Source organism: Perissodus microlepis, chromosome 4, assembly GCF_051167445.1.
Source record: "Perissodus microlepis isolate ML-2025 ecotype Zambia chromosome 4, ASM5116744v1, whole genome shotgun sequence".
In the NCBI taxonomy this organism is placed as follows: Eukaryota; Metazoa; Chordata; class Actinopteri; order Cichliformes; family Cichlidae; genus Perissodus; species Perissodus microlepis.
In genome coordinates this window covers 22,641,984-22,658,294 of record NC_140464.1, presented here as the reverse complement: position 1 = coordinate 22,658,294, position 16,311 = coordinate 22,641,984, and the positions used below count along the sequence as shown (strand labels likewise).

At 40.4% G+C, this 16,311-nt stretch overlaps 1 protein-coding gene across 1 annotated transcript; it reads left to right on the top strand.

The window, feature by feature from the left end:
- The first annotated feature begins 2,510 nt into the window (after positions 1 to 2,510).
- Positions 2,511 to 15,616, top strand: nptxra (neuronal pentraxin receptor a). Its single transcript, XM_084926498.1, has 5 exons — positions 2,511 to 3,995; positions 8,277 to 8,559; positions 8,987 to 9,228; positions 10,471 to 10,650; positions 11,147 to 15,616. Exons 1-5 carry the CDS (start codon positions 3,264 to 3,266, stop codon positions 11,375 to 11,377), a joined length of 1,668 nt encoding a protein of 555 aa, XP_084782624.1. The 5' UTR covers positions 2,511 to 3,263; the 3' UTR covers positions 11,378 to 15,616.
- Positions 15,617 to 16,311: the final 695 nt, after the last annotated feature.

Sequence of the window (16,311 nt, the reverse complement as noted above, 5' to 3'; positions counted from 1 at the left end):
ATAATAAATTACAGACCCAGAAATCTCTTCGTAGATTTCAGATAAAACCCTGTGCAAAAAGTGCAACAGCAAAATGAAACATTTCTATCACAGAAAAAAAACTTTAAAGCTCTAACAGCGCAGTAGCACACAACACAAAGGTCAAGGGTGACTGAGATAATAAACTGAGCTCAGACATGCTGGGCACAGAGTCTCACAAAAGCTTTTATAGACGTAACAGATCAGGACTGCATTTCTATCATTAACTGGCCAGCAGCAGCAGAGTCCAGCATGCTTTACCCAGACTGGCCTTCTTAATGCACTCACATCTTTTATAATACAGCTCAATGGACTAAAAACAAACCATGCTACAGGGCTGACCCTTTATTTTGTTTACAAAAAAAAATCCAAAGAAACCAAAGAAAATATAATGTAATATCCATTTAAAACATTCACAGCCACAAGAATTACTGCAGGCAACATTGTACAGTATTGTGTGCAATATATTGTGCATGCTTGTATGTTGAAGGCTCTGTTGTTAGTCTCACTTGCAAACTGCTCACGTACAAAGAAATGAACAGTCTGTCATTTCTATGGCAGTTTGATTTAATAAAGAGATATATATCAGCCAAAATTCTAGAAAAAACACACATTACATAAAGTTATAAATCAATTTACATGTCATTGATCAAGTAACACTTTGATCCACTACAAAACAGCCACAGTTCTAGCTCCCACAGGTACTGATACTCCTGATCTCAACTCAATGTGTGTATAAAACACGACGTCCATCCATAGAATCACTTTCTTCCAATCCAACCTCCCCACGACCAAGGGCCAGACCAAAGAGCTGTGAAAGGATGTGAGGGACGTGATTGCAGACCTGCATAAGGCTGGAGTGGACTATAAGACCATCAACAAGAAACTTGGTGAGAAGGTGAGATCTGCTGGTCTGATGATCCAGAAATTGAAGAAATATAAAACTAAAAAAAGTCAGAAACTACATGGAAGGAGCTTATTAATGAACTGAAGACAGTGGGACCACAATCATCAAGAACACCACTGGTAACCACGTTGGTTTGAAAACTTACAGCACACACAATGTACCACTGCTCAAGAAGGCCCATCTTTTGTTTTTCACTGAACATCTGATTCGGAGAAGGTTTGGGAGGAAGTGCTGTGGTCAGAAGAAACCAAAACCGAGCAGTTTGCCATGAACTCAGCCCGCCATGGAAAAAGAGAAATGCTGAGCATGACCCAAAGAACACCATCCCCACAGTCAAGCAGGGAGGTGGAAACATTATGCTTTGAAGCTATGTTTCTGGTTACAGCATAACTAACCACGTTGACGGGACAATGGACATAAAATCTTAGATGATCTTTCCTGAACCAGAACACTGAAGATGGGTCGTGGATGGGTCTTCCAGCATGACAGTGACTCAAAGAAGGATCACATCAAGGTCATGCCTAGCCAGTCTCCAGACCTCAGGACAATAGAATATCTCTGGAGGGAGCTGATGCTTCAAGTTGCTAAGCAACACCAAAGAAACCAAAAGAATTTAGAAAGTTTCTGTAAAGAGGAGTGGGCCAAAATGAGATGTGTGCAAACCCAATGACCAACTATAAGAAACATCTTACTGCTGTACTTGGCAACAAGGGTTTCTCCAACCTCCAGTACTAATTCGTTTCCCTTCACGATCAAATACTTATGTCACTAAATAACATTCAAAATAATTGATAGTTTTTACATAATATTTATTCTTTTAATGATTTTTGAGCGGTCCTGGGTTCAAATCTTTCATTTTTCAGCCTTTCTGCATGGTGTCTCCATGTTCTTAAGTGTGAGTGGGTGTCTGTCTTTCTGTGTTGGCCATGCAACAGTTTCTGCAGGGTATCAACTAATTATTTCCCCCACTGAAGTACTTGCACACTCACATGTTCTGGAAAGAAAGCTACAATAACACATGCTACTGTGGCAGTGCTCAGACACTTACTATGTGCTACTTAATGTGACTTGTTTCTATTTACATTTCTCAGTTACTTCTCTTCATATGTAAAGGACTCATTAATCTTTTTTAATATTCTCGATCTAGTGAAGCCCATGAGCTTGTTTCCACAGCAGACATCTTGGATGCCATCTCCCTCACCTATCTTAAGTTTGAGCCTTTAATACCTGTGACTTTGAGCAGTCTTAAGGTAAATCCCCTTGTTACAAGTGTGAGAATGCATGCTGCAATGCTCATTTTCATACCAGGGAGACAGAGAGATTGTTCCCACACCAGCCTATATGCTGGCTCCCATTTTCTATCTAAAGCACATGCATAAATACATTTTTTTTAATTAAGAGTGTGCATCACACGGTGTAATGAAACCTCTTATTATCACACACACACACACGCACACACACACTAGGGTCATCATTTTGTCATCTCTGCTGCTGTGGTGCTGTTCCACAGGGAGCCTCCGGGGTGAATTATGGCTCTGCACACATCAGATTACAGTATAGCCGGTCTGTAATGTGTTGTTGAGCTGGAAAATATAGCTGTAGCCAAAGGGCCGAAAAACTAATTTTCTCGTGTAATGGGAGGGTTTTTTATGTATGTATGCAGGACAAAGCTGGCTCAGAATTTGATGGAAGCTGAAGTGAAAATGGAAAGAACAAAATCACCTCTCCTCCAAAATTTCTTTGCATGTATTCTGCAAAATAAAATTTATCTGTGAAAACGGGGGAGAAAAGGGTCGCTAGTCCAAACCGCCCTGCCCAAAGGTTAAAGTTGTGCTGTTAAACACAGTGCAGGTGGGGGACAGGTGTGTCCTGTATTTTTATTTTTTTATTTTTTTTTAACATTTAACTTCTCCTCTCGCTCCATCTCTCTCCCCCTCGTGATTCCGTCTCGGCATTAACAGGCTGGATTTTTTGCCTGAAAACCGAGGACATGCGCGCTGAACAGGAGGAGGAGGAGGTGAAACACACGATCTGCTTCTGATATTTTCTGTTGACTCCGTGATCACTCAATTATGGTGCGGAACTCTCATTTTTCCATCGCCTGTTTTTTTTTCTCTTAAAGCGGGGAAGTGAGGAGTGATTTTTGTATCTCTCTCTCGTTTATACAGACTAAACTTCAGTCATTTCACACTTTATTTAGCTTTATTTGGTGGCAAGATTTCTTTTTTATTTCTTGCAGATAAGGAGTGTTATTATTATTATTGTTATTAGATTTTTCTAATAATCGATCGCCCCCGCCGCCACCCTGAAGTTCATCGTTATTATATTGGCCGCCGGGATGGTGGCCTTCATCGGAGCGGTTATCTGCATCATCGCGGCTGTCCACACCGGATCCTCCAAGGCTGCTGCGGCTCAACAGCAACCAGCAGTCGACAACCACTCGCTGTACCCGGACGCCGCGGCGCAGACACCCGCCGCTGCGGGCTCCGTGGCCCGGCCCGGCTCCCTGGGTGCTCTCCACGGTTCTGAAACGCCCGATTCAGAAGCGCCTACCTTCAACATCGGGCTCGGCGGGCTGGACGGGATCACCGGACTCACCGGACATGACCCGACCGTCAGTCGGCTGATCTGCACTCCGATCCCAGCCGGGGAGTGCAACCCGAAAAACTTTCAGCAACAAGCGGACGACCCGTCGTTGTACGCAGGCGAAGACTGGGGCTACCTCCGCACCACCGCGGAGGAGCTCCGGCAGACCGTTCTGCAGCAGAAGGACCAAATCTTAACAGACCAGCGGACCATCAGGGAGCTGACGGGGAAGCTGTCCGAGTGTGAGAAGGGGCTGGACGGGAAAAGTGGTAGGAGCAGCGGCAGCAGCAGCGCGGGAAGACGTGGGAGCTCCGCGGCGCTGCGAGGAGGCAAAGGCGCGGCGCAGGAGGCGCACCTGGACCGGATCATGGTGCGGGACAGCCCGTCTGCGACCTCCGACGGTGTCCACCTGCTCACAGTGCGAGCTGTGGATGAACTGGAGCAGGCTATAACTCAGCTCAAAGACCGTATAGAGAAACTGGAGGTAGGTAGAGTGTCGAGAAAAGCACACAAACCACACTCTGCATACAAATCAAGCAGCACTTGATCAAGGTGTAATTAATCCCAGGGAGCAGTATTTAGTCACCACAGGCACCTGAGGGCACAAAGAAGAATCCCCACAGTGTAAGACTGATGGAGAGGAAGCTGTTTTAAATATTTATAACACACTCCTCCGTGCTGGCCACTGTGAAGACACCTAGCTGTTTATTTCTTCTTCACTCTAGAGCTCCCTTTAGGATTTATGGATATGACCCATGAAAACAAGGGGTTTATTTTTTTCAGTGAACTATCTGCTACAGTGTTTGTGTCAGTTGTTAATAACACCTAATTTTCTCCATGTCATCACACCTGACATATGTAATGAAGCCCACATGCACTGTTGCTAATTCCAGAACTGAAATGATAAAATAATGGAAAGACTGAAGAGTGATGCGTGCAGGGAGAGCAGGAGGCAGTGAAGGAAAGAAGGTAGCAGAGTGACATCAAACACGCTCTTACTTGACCAGATTCAGATGAAGGATAACCTCATTTTGGGGCTAAAGAAATGACATGAATAATTCAGGAGGTTCCTGTTTGTTTGGTCCAAACACAGGCTGATTGTGTTTCCCTGCAGTTCTGCTCCTCAGATGTAGTTTATGTAGGACATGCTTGTGTGGTGGGTCACTTCCTTTGTTCGGTCTGTTGTGTCTGCATTGCCACTGTCAGAGAAAACCTCCATAGGATGCATGCATGTGATCTGTCACACATAACCTTATCACCCTACACTGCTGTCAGACGACTTTCATCCCTGTTCTCACAGAACTTAAGTTGTGCCTGAGTTGAATTCCTGCACTGTTGCTATTTTATCTCTTGTTTTTTCTTTCACCCACGTACCCCCCACGCCCCCGCCCCCAAACCGTTTCTTCTACCATCCAAGTCACATTTCTACATACTGGAGCTACTTGCTTTGCTTCTGTGGCAGATTTTGATTTTTTTTTTCAGACCTTGTGAACTGGTGGTCAAAGGTGGAAAGCACTGGTTAAATCCCCTGAACCTAGCTTTCTTCTTGCATGTGGTCTGCAGATGTTGTTTTGCATCATGTCTAGTCTGCTGCAGCTCCTAATACAGCCAGCTATGCCCAAATATTTGTACAACCAGAAAAAAAAAAGAAAAATAACTGTCATGATGTCTCCTCACGTATCAGGAGAGCAATTAATCTGAATTGAACATATCCCATTAGCATTAACACATTAGCTTCACTATATTACAGCAGAAGCACCACACTGTGCTTGAAAATTTAAATCAAAGAGCCTTCTCGTTCTGGGTATTATTGTCTGTATTATACAGTAAGCATCAGTTTTTTACTAATCATATAAAATAAGACATTTCTTCTCTTAAACTAATGTGCCAGGAGCATGAATAAAAATATTTAATTACTGCAGAGGCTGACTTGACTTTTGCTCCAGTGCCACTGTGCGTGCTTTATTTTCACTTATGTTTTTAGTAACGTATTTCAACCACTGCTGAATGTCCTGAAATTTGCAGGATGAGCTCTAATTTGGATGTGCTGCTGATATTTCATCTGTGACCAACATTAGGTTAAAACCTCACATGTGAAACTCGGTCTGCATTTTGCTCAAAGCACTGTTGTGCTTTTAAATACAGCCTCACAGACCCACTCCCATGGAAATGCCAAGATAGCACACAAAGAAATATGGCAAAAAACCCCAAACAAACTCTCCAAATCATCTCTGAGATCATGCCAACAAATGTACTAGCAGTTACAGTTGGTGCTGGAGTACAGACTTATAAAGCAGAACTAATGTTAGCATCATTTTTTTAGGGTAGCTCAGGTGGTACAGCAGGTCTTCTACTAAAGGCAGATCACCAGGGAGGCAAGGGGAGCGACTGGCACCCTGACTAGACCTCTCACCCCATCTTTGGCCCCTCATGTAAAATCTTCTAGATCCGCCAGTGGTTGGTAGTTTGATTTCTCGCTGTTCCAGCCTCTAGTCTGCAGGCCAAAGTATCCTTGGGTAAGATACTGATCCTGAAATTGTTCTCTAATGTGTGAATGTTAGATATAAAACACTTAAGCACAGAGGAAAAAAAGTGTTTTTGTGAATGGGTGAATGAGACATGTTGAATACTGTTGGCTCCTTAAGTAGAGTAGAGCTGTGCTATAAACCAGACCAGTTACTATTTCCCATAATATTAACAATGAATGAAGCATGATGACACATCTGTTTCAGAATCAGCGATTAAAACTTTTTTTGTTTTAGCTTGACGATAATGACATATTGCAACTTTCTGGGAAAAGCCTTGCTGACAGTTTTATTGCTGATTTTATCAGAAAATGCACCCAGTCCTGCAAAGTGGTGTTTTTATGGCTGGAGAGACTGCTAAAGTACATCTTAATATAATGCTGTGAGCATTTCATTGGAAATTCCACCTGTCATCTATCTTTGCTCCATCAAAAACCTTGCATATGCATTAAAGCTGCATATACATGTTCAGCGTGTTTCTCATGAGTATAGTATATTTCCCAGGCATCTCTGTATATTTAGACTGCATATACCATGTAATAATGTGCTCAGGGAACAGCCTGGACAAGCAGGTTTGAGGAAACTTGCTGAGTCTTTATTTACCTCAGTGCTTCCTTTGTGGTTTGAGTGTTGAGTGAATCACGTTAATATGGAATTGTGAGTTTCTGCTATTTGGTGTGCGATACCTAACTGAAAAGAAAAAATTCTCTTTAGACATGAGATGACTCACTTTATTTAGGAACTTGATAAACATTCTTTTTTTGCCATTTTCTCTGGAGCAACAAGTGCTATTAAGTTTAGACTGCTTTATTCATGCTTCTGTTGTTTTAGTGGAAAGTGAAGCCTTAAAACTGAGAATAGCAGCTGACAGGATAAATTATGGGCAATGAAGGAAAGATGTGTCAATGTTTAGCTGCGGTGAATTTAGAGATTCAATAAAGATGCTCCCTTATTCGCAAGGTGTCACCACAGCAGGCAGGCTTTTTACTCTGGATGCCCTCTCTCACACAACACCAGAGGGATTTGTGTCTCCTTCTGCATTTGAACTGAGGATCTTTTGCTTGCTAGGCAAATGTGTAAATCACTATACTGTGGCGCCTCTAAAACACAGAGATCCACTATTATTAAGAATATAAAAAAAACAGTTTAGAGGAATATTATATAGAAATACATTTATTTAGAATTTTTGCCAAGAGCTGAGATAATCTGACTCCCTTATATCTGCCTGCTTTGTACTGACCTGGCTGTCTGAAGACTGAAAAAAAGGGGGCGTACTCTGTTTGCAGGTAGGCTGAACTGAAGCAGGTGTTTGGGGAACTGGAGACCGGCTCGCAGTTAGAGTTTAGTAGGGCGTGTGGCAGACAGAGAGTGGGCAGGGAGAGGAGCAGAAAAAAGCAGAATAAACCTAGATGCAAAATGAGTCTAGTCAGCTGGAGTAAACTTACAAAGAACTGAGACAATTTGCATGTTAATGATCAAGGAACTGACCTCACAGCCCATTGTTCTTCAAATGTACATTTTATAAGCTTGGGGAAACCTGCAGTCAGCTGAGACTGAAGAAGTCACTTGGATGAGTGATGAAATGTTTCTCCCACAAAATGTTACGTCCAGATGAACAGAATCAACCTTTTGGGAACTGAGAAAGTTGCACTTATCCAACAAAAGGCATCTGGAAAAATTGAAGCTAAGACACTAGTGAGGATAGTGATATACAGTATATATACATATGAGTGAAGCAGGGACAAATGGTCTGTTAAGATTGATATACAGTATGTTACATATATGAAATAAAAAGCCAAAGTATAAAAATAAAATGTTCTCTTCTTATTGGAGTTTGTGCCAGACTATTTTTGCCTGCATGCCAACCAAGAAAACAGTGCAACAGGATAGAAATAGACTCACACACGCTCAGAAAACATGCTTCCCAAAATGCTGATGTGTTCTTTTAAGTGGAAAAAAGGTTAAACCTATCCGCAGCATATAAAGACTCCTTATTAAATCAGTCGATCAGTTCTTTTTCCTTTTCCCCAAAACATAGTTTTAGTGTTAGAGTTCAGAGCTAGGGTATAAATGAAGTTTGGATAAAGAACTTGTTGCTGCTTCTTTTCTTTTCATATAATACCCATACTGCTAGAATTACTAAACAGAATTCCATAGAGACTGTGCACTTTTATTTCATCCTTAGACTGTATAAACCACATTATGACCAAGTTTTCTTCCACTGACTCCCTTCTCTGCAGTCAGATATTGGCCCATTTCCTCACAACCAGACAGACAGCAACACCTCCGGAGTGCCAGAGGAAGGTGGGATGTCTGGCGGCCCAGAAAGGTTGCCTGATCCTGGGCATAGAACTGGTTCTGACAGCTCCTGGAGGATGGACGACTTAGAGGTCGAGCTGGAGAAGAAGGTACAGCTTCTCGAGAAAGAGAGAAAAGCCTTGAGGCTGGAAACGGAGAAACACAATCAGGAAATCGAGCGGGGCATCAATAAACTACACCACCGAATCTCAGGGCTGGAGGAAGGTATGGCATCATTGCAAAGGGGGAAAAAATGGAAGAAAAAAGCAGAACATTCGTGTTTGTGTGCAGGCGCATTTTAATGTGCCTTAATGAAAAAGAATTTTAAAATGATGAGAAAAATGACGAGTGACTGATTAATCACTCACAAAATGAATTAAGTCACTAATGATGAGAAATAATCTGGCATAAAAAATAACCCTAGAGGTTCGACTTTCTTTCGCTTTTAATCAAATCAAGCCATGGGCTTTTATTATAATGAATAAATCATGTTCAACTTGTGTAAAAGAAAAAAAAGATGAGAAAGACTATAAAATTCATACCCCAGCTTAAAAAACAGATCAGATGCTGTGACGAAAATGCAGTTATATAATAAAAGCTGGGAAACTGTTTGATCTGCTTAACTGGTTTCTGGTTTCTGTCACTTCCCCAGGTTTCTCAGGGCATTCTTTCCCAGAGGGCTACAGATTGTCCTTCCCAACACGGACAAACTACATGTACGCTGTTGTGACGCACTCCATGCCAAAGCTGCGGGCCTTCACGATCTGCCTGTGGCTGCGCCCCGCGGAGAGAGGCATCGGGACCCCCGTGTCGTACGCTGTTCCCGAACAGCCGAATGAACTGGTGCTGCTGCAAGGCCTGCACGCTCCTGCTGAGCTGCTCATCAATGACAAGGTACTGAGAGTGTCTGACAGTGTGGGGAGTGAATACCTATTTCACGACTTCTCTGTAGTCCTCTGGATTTCCAAGGGAGCTTCTCAGCCTTTTTTCAAATGATTTTTCAGTTCAATTCAGTTTTATTTATATAGTGCCAAATCAGACAACAGTCACCCAAATGTGCTTTATCTTGTAAAGTAACAGAGAAAAAACCTCAACAATCAAGGTTCAAGGTTTAAGGTTCAAACAACCACCTTTAAAAAGCAGTTGGTGACAGTGGGAAGGAAAAACTCCCTTTTAACAGGAAGAAAAGGGGAAGAGCCGCCATATTCTTTGACAGCTTGGGGGTGATGGGAGGAAGACAAGGTAAAAGACACACTGTGGAAGAGAGCCATGATCTATTTGATGATTAGAACCTTAAAGGCACTCAAAGCCAGCTCCTGCTTTCTGGATGGTTCATTCTCATGTACAATGTTTGCCACTAGTGGGGTACATAAAAACCATAAAAGGGTAATGGTTTAATCCACTAGTCAGCTGGAGCCTTTCTGTGTGGAGTTTGCATGTTCTTCGGGGACTCTTCCAATCACCGTCCAAAGACACGTTTTTTAGGTTAACTGGTGGTTCAAAAACAGCTATAGGTGTGAATGGTTGCCTCTCTGTGTGTTAGCCCTGCTACAGACTAACGACCTGCCCAGTGTGTACCCCACCTCTTGCCCTGTGACAGCTGAGAAGCTGTTAAGAATAGATGGATGGATCGATAAAAAATTATAGCCTAAATTTGAATTTCTACTGTCTGTTGAGGAAGAAAAAGTGCTTTGAATTAGCATACAAATAAGCAGAACACATCAAACAAAACAGCCAATTTAGACAAGCTAAATAACCCCATTCATGTGTTTAAATGATAAACTGAGATACCACCTTGGGTTGCAGGGTAGTGTAGCGCAGTGCAGTGGCTTTAGGCACAATCCAATGAAGTCATTATGGTAATAGATGCCTGGAGAAAAAGTTGTTTGTCCTTGGAGGTAACAGAATGTCTTTGGTACAAGTAAAAAGCTGTATAAGAGCCATCTTTAGAACTTTAGCATCAAAAGGTGTCTAAGGGCTTTCTTATGACTTTAGAGCTGCATTTCTTTCATGCAAATGCAATCTCAGCACAAGCTGTCTGATGACCCACCTTACCTTCAGAACTGTGGCACTCACAAAACCTCTCACAATGACATCTGCTTCATCTGGACTGCCCTTTTGTTCCCCTGCTCTTAGGTGGCTCAGTTGCCTCTGAACCTCTCCAGGGGTAGCTGGCAGCACATCTGTGTGAGCTGGACACAAAAGGGAGGAGTGTGGCAGGCCTACCAAGGGGGGAGGCTGAAGGGAGAAGGTCACGGACTAGCCGCTGGACATCACATTCGACCTGATGGAGTGCTCATTCTCGGGCAAGAGCAGGTGAATAAAATACATAATTAAGTAACTAAAGTTTTAGCTGGTTAAAAGCAGACAAGAAGCTTAGAGAAAAAGTTCATTTGGCGAGTCCTCCTGAGTACAGCGCTGCAGTCAAAAGTTTAGTGGCTCTGCTCACCTATTGGCTTCTCTGTTAGCTATAATTAAAACTAGAAAATGAAAGCATCAGTGACTTTGAGAAAGTAAGTAAATCCATGAATTATATTTTCTGCTTGCCCGCATTCAGATAGTGTGCTAAGATGTGATGCTATGAATGAGATGTGTATGTGTGATGGATACAGATCTGGTAGTTAAAAGAGCCCGCCCCACATGTCTGCTTTTGTTTCTTGGCTTGTGTTCATACTGATCACCACATCTTTTTCATTTCCCAAATTCAAATCCACGCTCTTGCCAAAGGCAACAAAAAAGCTAAAGCTGTGCTCATAGGCATTAGAAATAAAAGTGCATTTATTTTAGGTATGTGTATTTTTTTTTTCTCCAGGATTCTCTGGGTGGAGGTTTTGACTCATCCCAAGCCTTGGTTGGAGAGTTGTCCCAGGTGGGTCTCTGGGACCGGGTCCTGACATCCAACCAGGTGGCCAGCTTAGCCCGATGTGGCAAAATAACCCAGGGCAGTGTGGTACCCTGGGCTGAGAATGGAGTTGATGTTTATGGTGGAGCAACCAAAGACCCCGGGGAGCCTTGCAGTAAACACAGCAGGAGTTCTCAGTGAACTACAGGGGAGGGTTTTGAAGGGAAAGAGTCCACATCTCCAGTATTACCACTAACAAGGGATGTTCTAAACAGTAAAAAGCTTCTAAAACTGTGTGGCATTGGATAACAGGTGTGTAACATGGAACAAGAAACTAATGGCACACATTTATATGAAGTGAGAAGGGGCTTTACAGTTACTTCTGAGACACCTAACAGTCCAACAGATGCTCTTATCCTCTGGAAGGTTGTGCAATACAAGATAAATACAAATGTAGTATACAAACAGATTGTATTTTTAAAGTACATATAGTCCATTTCTTAAATTAGAATATAAAATGAAAATTACAGTGTAGATTTGCTCACTTAAAAACAGCAGCTAATAGCTACTGTTAGCAGTAACAGTAGCTAATAGCTAATTAGAACTTGTATAACTACTTAGCTAAAATGCTACACTGCCATCTTTAAATAAATAAATGATTCCTCATTTTACAAAACATACTTTCTTGTTGGGAGTTTTGAGTAGAGGTATTTGAATGTTGTAAAGCAGCCAACTAACTTAGCGTACCAAACAACTTCTTTACTTAGATAAGCAATCAGACATGAAAGTCCTCAATCACTTCTGTTCAGTTCAGTTGAGTTTCGTAGATCCCGAAGGCTGCAGAATTAAATGTATTACCACATAAATGCATTTTAGTGCCAATACATTCAATACTGACAGTTTTTAGTTTTACATATACTTTAGAAGTGCTTACGGCTAATAGCTGATGAGTATTATTTAAAACGGAGTTATCAAGTTCTAATAGCTTCTGTGGATTTCAGTGTTTTTGTAAAATACCTGTAGTGGGTTGTTGAGGTAGAGAAAGTTGTCATCATTTGGAAGTTCGGGGCAAGCCAAGCTTCTTAAGTTTTATTGGGAAAAATAACGAACTCCAAAAAGTTCTGTTAGTGTGTATATGGCACAGTAAAAGTGTTATAAGAACACACAGAGTGAATAGGTGTATTGTAAAGTTTAATGAGAGTAGAATTGTGCTATATAAATGCAGACCTCATTAACAAGAAAAAAAGGAATTACAGCTGATGTGACAAGATTTGAAAGAAACTTCTGATGATTATCCAGCATTGTGAAAGATCTTGATTTCTCTGTAAGACAACTATTATGTATTTACTCCCTAGATTTTGTACAAAATACAATATGAATGAGTTTAATGGCAGATACTGTAACTTTTGAAGAGTGGCAGATGATGTATTTTGAACACTTTTGCTAAGTTAGCCAGCTGCTGCAGTAGTGTTAATTATATACATTGTGTTAGACTGGCAATCGCCTTTTATCAAAGTCTTAACAAGAAAGCAAATAAAGAAAATTCCAACCCGTGGAACTTTTACTTAAATCAGCTAAAATAGTGGTTATGATGTCATTTAGCAGTCAGAACTGTGCAAAAATTGAATTTTTCAATAGCACTTTATAATATGGCCTGTTACTAACAGTTTAATTCTCTAACATAAAATACCATAAAATGCCATTTTATGGTATTTTATCTAAAATTATAATGTAATTTTTTAAACCTATAAATACTTAGATTCACTAAAAAGGGTGGTTATAATCCAATGCTTGTTTTCTTAAGGTTTTTTTTAATAAGTAGGAATATGTACATCTATTATCAAAAATTCATCATGCGCACCAAAAAACTGACATGTATTTACAATTTAAGGTTGGAAGGTTAAACCACTCTATAATACGGGCTGCATTCATAAATGTACTGCATACTAACAAAATAAACTAAAGAAATATCATTTGTGTTTGTACCGAAACACATGGAAATTTCCACCCACTAAAATTACGTACTTTATTCTTTACTTTATTACTTTATTCTTTTCTCTAAAAACTTCACCCCCTTATTGTCATTTGAAATGGAATACTGTTAGTCGTAGGCTGTATTATAAAGTGCTACTTTATAAGCAACTTTTCCATTTATTCATTTATTTTTAAGCTGCCACGTTGTATGAAAAATAATGAGTTGATCTCAGTCTCAGAGATCTGACCTCTACTATGAAAGCCAGAGGTTGTGTCAAGCCAGCAGAAACCCAGCAGGGTTGGGCAGAAGTTAATTAAGGGCTGTGACTGCTTTAGAGTTTAGAGTCAAGGTAAGGTGATGAAAAATGCTGGAGAAAGTGGTAGGAATATTAAGCAGTAGGTGGCAGCCAGGAGTAGATGATGAAAGAGAATGAAAAGAGAAAGTGGGGATAGAGATGGATCGGATACTTGTTATAAGTGATGCTACATTGTTTTCACCCCTGCATGATGTATTCATATGCTTTTATTGTCTTGCCACTGCAATGTGTTGCTCAACGATTTCACAGAAGAGGACAGAAGCGTTTGCATTCATGCAAAGGTGGCTGTCTTTGTGTCTGTCTTTAAAGGTCAGGGGGGTCTGTTTTAACCCCTAATTACCTGAAATTACAGAAATATTTTTCCCTAAGGAAATCCTCAGTACAAACAGAATGTTTTTAATGTCTTTAATGTTTTTACTCATTTCTTGAATACATTTTTCTCCATTTATGTAACCCAAGAAATTGAGAAATCAAGGTAAAAATACACCCAATCAATAAAATCTCAAATGATCACATGATCACACTATACCTTATCTTCTTTAAATGGATAGGTACATAAAGCCCTGCACATCTACATTCTTAGATACTCTTTGATTTTAAACATGCAGCCACTCAGTAACACGGGTGATCTGATATCTCTGTGTTAGTGTTCTTCCTGCATCATCATAATAACGTTGATCCAGTGATGTTGTCTGAGCATTCAGTTAGCAATCGAAATTTAAAGAAGTAAAGTTACTTTCTTTCCAAGCTCTTCAACTAATGGCATACATTTATATGAAGTGAGAAGGGGCTTTACGGTTCCTTCAGAAATGCTTAACGGTCCAGCAGATGCTCTTAACATCTAGAGAGTTGTGCAATATAAGATAAAGATAAATGTAGTTTGCAAACAGATTGTATTTTTAAGGTACATATAGTACATTTTTAAAATTAACATATAAAATTAAAATTATTATATAGCTTATGTAACGTTAGCGGTTAGCTAACCGAAACTCTTATGATTAGCTAGCTTAAAAGCTATACTGTTACCTTTAAATGAAGGATTCTACATTAACAGGGATGATGTCTCTGCGTTGGTGTTTTCCCTGCGTCATCACAATAACATCGGTCCAGGATCAGCAGACCAGTGACATTGTCTGAGGTCACTGTTAGCATTAGCCAAGAATTTAGCTGATGCTTTTAAAAATTATCACAAAAAATCAACATGAGCAACCTTTAGAAAATAGCAAACCTAACTTGATGATATATTTATAATACTTTATGACTTAATAAGTTTAAAAAAACATAAAAAGAAATGCCCCTCGTTAAACAAAACTTTCTTTTTACCATATTGCAAAACTATGACATCATAACATCCTGATGGGTCGGCTGCAATGTTGATTTTTGGACCAACATTATTATGATGACGCAGCAAAGCTAACAACACGGGGATATGAGATACATTCAGTAACTATTTCAGCTGTAATACATTCCATGCATGAGTCGTACTGTTGTTTGTAATATGCCTTAGTGAGTTTCAGAAAAATCCACCTCTAACCATTATTCTCGACTGGTATGAGACATGCTGTTGAATGCAACATTTCTCTAACACTGGCTCTCCCTAGCATAAAAAAAGATCCTTAGTGGAAAGTGCCTGCCAGGGTGTTTGTACCCATGTAAACAAATCATCAAATGAATTGTCCTGATGTAAAATTCTCATCGCAAGGTATTTTGAGCTAATTAAGCATCTGCGTTTCTGTGAATTCCCCGGGGCTTTTTTGAAGACGTAAGGGGTTTGAGTAAACATTTGAAAACGCCGTCACTAATTGAAACGTCTGCACGGTGCCGCCAAACTGATGCTAAATCAGGTCAGAATCATCTTGCTGTGAAAAATAGTGTCTTTGATGATGCCTCTCAGTCTGCAGTGGCGATATTATATGTCATGCTTGGTGTCTGTTCAGCTCCCGCCTGAGCTTTGTTTGGGCTTTTTGATAGTAGTGTGGAGTTATATTGTTTACAGCTACTGGAACTGATTCTTTTCCATTGTATGCATTGGTATCTGTCTGATTTAATGTTGTTGAAATACTGTATGTCCATGTCTTGTGTGGTGTTGTATTGTTCTGCACATGTGCCCTGTACAAAACTCAAATCTTTATTAAAGTAATAATTTTCAGATGCAGTTAATGTCATCATTTCATATCTAACACTTTCTACAAAAGTGTAGTAGTTAATGTCTATTGAAACTATGAGAAATATGAAGATTTTGTTCACAGACACACACACAAGCCCACAAACACACCTGGACCTGGAAAGCAGCAGAAATAAAACCTGCTGGGAGAGCAGACTATTCTATAGTAAGACAGGTTGGCAGAATGCAGAAGAAAAATCACTGTTTCTCCAGCCATAAAGAAGGAAAAAGAAGGAAAAAGAATCATCCTTCTTTGCTTGCGAGGTTAATTAATGCATAAAAAAGCCTTATAAGCAAATTAAAGGAGAGAGTTCAAGGAGAAAAAAAACCCTGGAGTCTTTTGTCTCAATTTGAGTAAACTGAGGAACTGCGAGACTCAGTGAGTCATTTGTTTTTGTAGTATTAAAATGAAAAGATTATATTTCTGTAGGAAAAAGACATAAAGGGTTTATGACCTCATTACAATGAAACACCAACAACAGCAGTGCCTGAACATGAAAGTGTTTTGTATCTGTAAGAAGAAGAAAAAAACCCATCTACCACTGACTTAGCACATTGGCTCCTGCGGTGCCGCTTTAACCAATGCTGTTAGAGCACTCTCAGTGTTACATTGCGAGAATGCTGCAATGTCACTTATATATTTATAGTACTAAGTACTATATTGACTTTTAATGTACTTG